The sequence below is a fragment of the Hordeum vulgare genome, chromosome 5H, assembly GCF_904849725.1.
Source record: "Hordeum vulgare subsp. vulgare chromosome 5H, MorexV3_pseudomolecules_assembly, whole genome shotgun sequence".
Lineage (NCBI taxonomy): Eukaryota > Viridiplantae > Streptophyta > Magnoliopsida > Poales > Poaceae > Hordeum > Hordeum vulgare.
In genome coordinates, this window is record NC_058522.1 from 572155313 (window position 1) to 572162266 (window position 6954).

The 6954-nt window shown below is 42.8% G+C and overlaps 1 protein-coding gene across 2 annotated transcripts; it reads right to left on the minus strand.

Annotated features, from left to right (window-relative positions):
• Positions 1–260: 260 nt before the first annotated feature.
• LOC123394949 (mRNA-decapping enzyme-like protein) lies at positions 261–5904 on the minus strand. 2 transcript variants are annotated; one of them, XM_045089854.1, is made up of 8 exons: positions 5557–5904; positions 5418–5458; positions 4406–4455; positions 3690–3834; positions 2441–2497; positions 1841–1976; positions 880–1701; positions 261–611 (listed from the first exon to the last, which is right to left on the minus strand). In XM_045089854.1, exons 1-8 carry the CDS (start codon positions 5743–5745, stop codon positions 564–566), a joined length of 1488 nt encoding a protein of 495 aa, XP_044945789.1. In that variant the 5' UTR covers positions 5746–5904; the 3' UTR covers positions 261–563. The 2 variants fall into 2 exon arrangements, with proteins under 2 accessions (XP_044945789.1, XP_044945790.1); XM_045089855.1 differs by having other exon boundaries at positions 1841–1970; positions 5557–5885.
• Positions 5905–6954: the final 1050 nt, after the last annotated feature.

Consider the following 6954-nt stretch of genomic DNA (forward strand, 5'->3'; position numbering starts at 1 on the left):
TCAAATGCAGAGAAAAAGTATTCGACAACGGAATGCTGAAAAAAACACTCGACAAAAGAAAAATATCAAATGAGAAAAAAAGTGCTTGGGAAAGGTAATGTTTGCCTAACCCGTCCCAATTCACTCGGCAAACAACTAGGGAAAGTTTCAGATTCCAGTAATGTTAGTAGGGAATTCATCCTCGGTCCCTGCCTCCGGTCCAATAGAGATCTAGAAATCTAATCCAGTTGGTAAGCTGGTAAGGTACACAAGCTTACATATTTGGAGTGAAACTTGGTTTCCGACAGTAATATTAGTAGTTACTCCCTCTGTACCAGAATATTTGTAGTTTCAGTAGGCTAACTTAGTTCCAGTACAGAGGTTGTACAACTCAAAACAACTCGACACGAGTTCTTTTTTTTCCCCGCCAAGTCTCGACACTGCAGTCTAAACTATGTTAGACTCTACAGGTATGTGATGTGAGATGCACATCTCTGTCTACGCAGGCCTTGACGAAACGCACCACATGAAACACAAGGCAAGCCTGTAGCAGATACGTCCGTTGCTCAACTTCAAAGGCACTGCTACCCTTTTACAATCTCCCGGTACAACATGTCGATGAAATCATCATTCTGCACACAAAAAGAAGGAATGAGCAAATATAATCCATAGTCAACATGGGCGTCAGCACTCAGCAGCTATGAATTTGTTGTAGCGGCAGAATAGAATTATGCGAACCCAGCAACAAAAACATGAATCAGCCTTAGTATTTACTACCTCCGTTCCTAAATGTAAGACGTTTTGGTAGTTAAATTTAAACTGCCAAAGCGTCTTATATTTAGAAGTACATGACAACCAAACTGAAGACAACCAACAGATGTCAGCAGAAAGAAGAATTACCTGCACAAGCCTCAGCAATGCACCTCTGAGTTTGTCTCTTGATAGTATCTCTGGGCCATACGATGCTGTTGGGGCAAGCAGTGGGGGAGGAGGGTTAGGCGGTGGAAATGGCTGAAGCAACAGCGCGCCATACGGTGGAGGGGGGCATTCAGCGGGCCGTGCAAAGTGGTCGAGCGAGGGAGACCTTTGCCAGTGCTGAGGACGAGGTGGGGGAGGGGCAGAGGATAGTTGAAAGGGCTTGAACAAGGGAGCACTTTGCCTCTGCTGAGGATCAAGTGCAGGAGGAGCAGTGGATTGTGTAAAGGGCTGGGCCAAGGGAGCACTTTGCCTGTGCTGAGGATCAAGTGGAGGAGGAGCAGTGGATTGTGCAAAGGGCTGCTGGGGCAAGGGAGCACTTTGCCTGTGCGGAGGATCAAGTGGAGGAGGAGCAGAGGGTAGTGGAAATGGCTGGAGAAAGGGAGTAGCACTCTGCTGGTGCTGAATGACAAGGGGAGGAAGAAATGGGGGTGGAGCAGAAGATGGAAAAGCAGCATGAGCTGTTGTTGCTTGCGGAGATGTGGTGGGAATGGGCGGAAAGAATGGTAGTTTTGTAAGACTAGCAGCCTGAATGGTAGGAGCGCTGGTGGGTACATGAGCATCCGGGGGAACCATGGTAGCTGACAACGCTCGTGAAGGCGGAAGCAGATTATGCGAGGCAGGAGGCTGTGACGAAACAGCACTAGGCGCTGGTGATGCATGCCTGGATGAAGGAACCGCCCTGATAGGTTGATTTGGCTGTACTGGACCTGCTCCACCCGTAGGTGCTCCAACGCATGCCGCTGCCTGGCCGAAGAGATTAAAAAATGGATTACAGAGAATTACATAATGATGCTGGATTGCAGAGCAACCACCAGAACAAACACAAACGTTTGGTGTTTCAAAGCAGAACGACACGACGTGGAAGAAGGAAAAGCTTGCTTACTGTTATCAAAGCTGGGAATAACTTGTATCCAACACTGCCAGGTACCATACTAGATGATGTTGTTGGCTGCTCTAGGGTATCTTCTTCAGATGAGGGAACATCAGATGCTACTTCCAGCTCTTCAAAATCACTGAAACTGGGCACAGTAAGATGATTTAAGTTGTACTGTTCTGGACTCGTGAGCCAAAGGGACCGATCAACTCAACTAGACACCACAGTAAACTTGCATTGTTACCCCTATATGGTTTCCTGCAGTTCTTTCACATGACATAATTATCAGCATTCTGTTGTTTAAATGACCCAGTAGCTATCTATATGGAGAGCTCTAATTTCTTCTTCTGCAATCTTTTTAACCCAGCATTCTATAAAGGACCTGATATTAAAATTAACATATTAGCCAAAGATCAGTTTTGTGTTTCTCCCCTTGCCACTCTTGTATCATAAAGCCTGAACTTCTTGAAGAATTATGTTTGATTGTCACGTTTGTACGAGAAAACAACTAAAACAGGTAGTGATACAACTTTGATCACGGCTAAAAAAAGTGTAAAACATCTAAACTTAACTTAGAAACGATTAGGGAAGCATGAAAATTCTGAATACCTTTGAACTGAAGGAACCATTTTCTTTGGGGACGCCCTGGAATATGCTTTATGTATCCTGCACATTTCATAGGCAATGAGTTCAGCAAGCACACGGAAAAATATATAACTACTTCAAAAAAATGTCTAGCCATCTCCTGTAGTTTTGCAAAGGCGCAAAACCAAAGCAGTGACATGATCAATCAAGCAAGCAAATGCAAGCAGTGGACTAAGGTTACATACAGATAGGTCGTGGATACAGGCTAAACAAACACTTGACTTAACCCCTGAAGCTATAATTTAACTAATGGAATGGCGTTACTAAGCATCTGGTTTTTGCAGTTTAGGTGGCTCCATATATTCAGTATTTCACACACTGCATTTCAATACCGCGCCTACTAAGCTGAACTTTTTTTTTAATGTCTACGGGTGGCGACTGCCACCTGAACGATTTCCATTAAATTGCTTATACGATCAATAGTTTCTTTACAGGGAGTTTTACACAGAGGGGGGTGACCCTATGGGAAAAACGCACAAAGAAAATAAGCTACAGCAATGTGGAGAAGTTTTTGACCCAGGCCTGGAGAATTGTTTTACAAATGGATCGGGAGCAGCGGCACCTCCCATTATTGATGGGGTTTGTTGGTGTGTGCTTACAGAGAACTTGAGAAGTTGACAGGCAGTAGTCATTAATCTCAGCGTATGATCTAACTTCTAAGGAACTAAATCAACCAGTATACAAAATTCAAAAACAGCTACACTAGCAGAAACATACTGAAGGACCTAAAACTAGAGCAGATCAAATGAATGACCGAACAGAACAGCATAACAAGTCAGTAAGACACAGCCTTTCTGGATGCTATGTTTTGGATGGGACGAAAGATTATTTGTAATTGTGGGCACTGTTTTCCTACCAGCTGCCCGACTTGCACAACCAACGAGGCAAGGGAAGATGGTTAGCACAAATCAGGTCCTACCGCTTATACAATGGGTTGAAAGCCTTGATAAGTTTTAGTGGGCTTTGCACTGAACACGCATAAGGTCCAAGTATCAGTGTGAATCAAACTATTCTCTAGCACATATAATACAGTAGTTCAGTAACTTGTTGTTGACAAATAAAAAAAAACACAGAAAACAATCAAATTTCATGTTCAGTTTAAAATGCCACTCCTAGCAGAAAGATATCTGGTGTGATGCTCTGCAGTCTACAGGCCAAAATATATCAATACATTCTCATGGATGATATTTAATGCAATAAGGAAAAAAAATACCTACTGAAAATATGCACCACTTCTCCACATTCCTCAGGTTCATAGAACCAAATTCCAATAATTTCGGATGCAGCATTCCTGTATATTATGTAAGGAACTTCCGCCTGGTATTCAAAACCGTCCAGCAGATCCTCGACCAGATTTTCTGCTTACAAGAGGAAGGCAACACAAAATGATTTCCATACTAGCATATAATCGGAGATAAAACAACACAATCACCTAAACATGTCATGCAAACTAATTATTCAAGATAGCATTTGATGCCAACCAGCTACACATATTCTTACAGACCAAAAACGAGATTTAATAAGGTTTCCAAGTGAGCTACCTTTTTGTTAAGGAATTTTCTGTACAACCTCATATATAAAAAGCAACCAGGAACCAGCATACAGCAATATATACCCCTTACGATGCCCCAGAACTTTTTTCTTGATGGAGGATGCAAAAGAGAGACCGTTTCCTGAGATGAAGATTTTTTTACAGCACAGGAGGGATGCATTAATTTATTCCAAAAGGCTAAAAGCAAAGTTTATTATTTGAACATACATATAGCGATACAACAGTTATAAATATAAGCAATCGGTGCTGCTTCCCATTTTATCTCATAGTTAGCGTATTCAAACAAAATCCACTCCCACTATGTACGATTTGTCTCCAGATGTTTAATAGATAGGCATGATTCATTTACATAAGGAATCTAGAACAGCAAAAAATACCTGTATTTCGACGATTCATGACGAGAAACTGGAATCTGGGTTGGGTGTTCCTGCAAGAATGTAAAGGTTTATTATGAAATGTACATTCTAAAGCGCTTTATAGGCCCAACAAGTTTGCATCTCATCAGAAGAATACAAGAGGGCATTTGGTCATAACTCATAAGTCTAAAAGTACAAATAGCTGTAGATGCCAAAAATCACGAATGTAATGTTTACCGGTAGGCACTGTACTGTTTCAGGAGCATGCATCCCTGAATTTACATGTAAGCTATTGTAAGATGAGCAACAAACAGTTCAACGCATGTGTCCAGAGATCGTATGCAAAATACTAGCAGGGTCCAAAAGAAACTAATAGCCGATAGCTTGTGACAGACAGGAACTACCAACAAATATCAATAAACAGTACTGAAAGTTCCACACCAACATTGGTTTATCAACATTTGACAATCTAATAGAAATGAGACTACAAATACTTCAGGCCATGCAGGAAAATAAGAAATAGCAAACATTTCCCTAGCAACAAAATCCTAACAAATTTTCACCGTACAGGGGATTTCTGAACGAAACTGCAACTAAGTAATACACATTGCAAAGACCGAATCACAAAAACTCCATCTGATCCCAATTTCTTCTAGAAAGCCACTTCAATGCTCTTTACTCAAAATTCACAACATCCACATTTAAGTAAACACCCAAGTAGCTGGGAATTCCACAAGCATCCACCAAACATCAGAAAATTGTAACAGCTAGCAGTGCTTTCCCTAGCAACCAACCCCTCTGTAATCTTCGCTGGGTAAGCAATTGCACAACCACAATGCTGTCCAAATACAAAATCATCATGCCATTCCATTCCGAAGGCGATTTCAGTTATTATCTTCTAAAAATCGACAGCATCAGCGCCCAATTCAGAGGGCATCCATGAAACAAGAGCAACCAACCAACGCTACACTAATCGGCCGAAGCCAATGTCGCAATCTAGGGCGATCGGTCAGAGAGGGTCGGGGCCACGAACCTCTTGACGACGAAGAGGGACCCCTCCACGCCCTTGTGGCTCTGCACAAACACACGCGGACACAGAGATCGAGTCAAGAACCGTCGAGAATGGGGGACGGTTCGGCGGAGGGGGGGGCGGGAGGGGGAGGGTTCAGTACCCATCGGGCCGTGTCCTGGTCGAAGCTGTAGGCGGTGACGCTGGCGGCGGTGATGAGGATGTCGGCGACGGCGGGGTCGAGGCGGCGCAGCACGGTGAGGTTGAGCAGCCGCGTGCCCTCCCGGTCCGCCCCCAGGTTCGGCGTCACCTTGCTCCGCCTCCCGCCGCCGCCGCCGCCGCGCCGCTTCATGGCCCTCGCAGGAAACCCTAGCTGGCGGCCGGAGCGGCTTCGGTCCTGGGGGTTTGGACGGCCGGGCGATCGCTGACGATGGCGGTGGGGGCGAGAGAGCGCTCTCGCCTTTGCCGCGCACGCCGTGGCACCGCCGCCGTGTGCGTCACAGCTGCCTGCGCCAGGCCGGGCCACTTGTCAGCCACCGGGTGGAGCGGCTCCGGGGGGCTCATCCGCTCGGCTAACCTCGCCTGCGTCCCAGCCCAGTGACGAGTTTCTAATGGGCCTGTACCAGACATTCACAGTTGAAGGGCCTGTTTCTTTTTTCAAGCACCATTATAAAAACCGCGAGCGCTACATTTCGCCCATACATATTCCTATCAAATATACCGACCAGCACACTTATTTTGGGACAGAGGGAGTACATTATTAACATATTAAAAAATATATGTTTCATGTCTATATTTTTTCATACATATTGTACATTTTTCGTATACATCAACAGCATTTTGTTTATACGTTAGCATTTCTAAATGCATGATTTCATGCTTTCTTTCAGAAAATGTTTTAGAAAACGAATGCGTGCTAAAACATTCGAAAACATGTTGAAAAAACATTATAATATATGAAAGATTTTTTAGAACTATGCAAACATTTTTTACATTGGGTAAACATTTTTTCCAAATATTTCACAATCATTTTGTTTGAAATGCATGAACATTTTTTACTGAATGAAACGTATATTTTCTAAAACGGTAAATATAATTAATTACATGAACATTTTATCTATGTTGTAAGAGTTTTTTAAAAATGCTATGTACATATTTTTTTAAAGAATGAACAATTGAAGGTAGAAAAAATTCTAAAAGTGAAGCGAAGATTTTTTGTATATTGCATTTACATTTTATTTACACTGCATTTACTATTGTTTTCATAACATATGTATTTTGAGTTTCTTTAATATAAACAAAAGAAGAAGAAAAACATGGGTGACATTAGGATGACTATAATGTGATGGGTCCATGTCGTAAATAAGGCCGACCTACTACCAGTTAGCTGCAGGTGATGGAACATAAATCGACAAATCTTGAGGTAAGTATCTAACCTATGTGTCGATAAGCGATTGTAACAACGACACGAATTTTACCTAAGTTTGAGCTTTTCAAGAAGATAATACTCTACGTTCTACTTGTGTTTATTGTGGTGTACTAGTAAGTATATAGTACATGT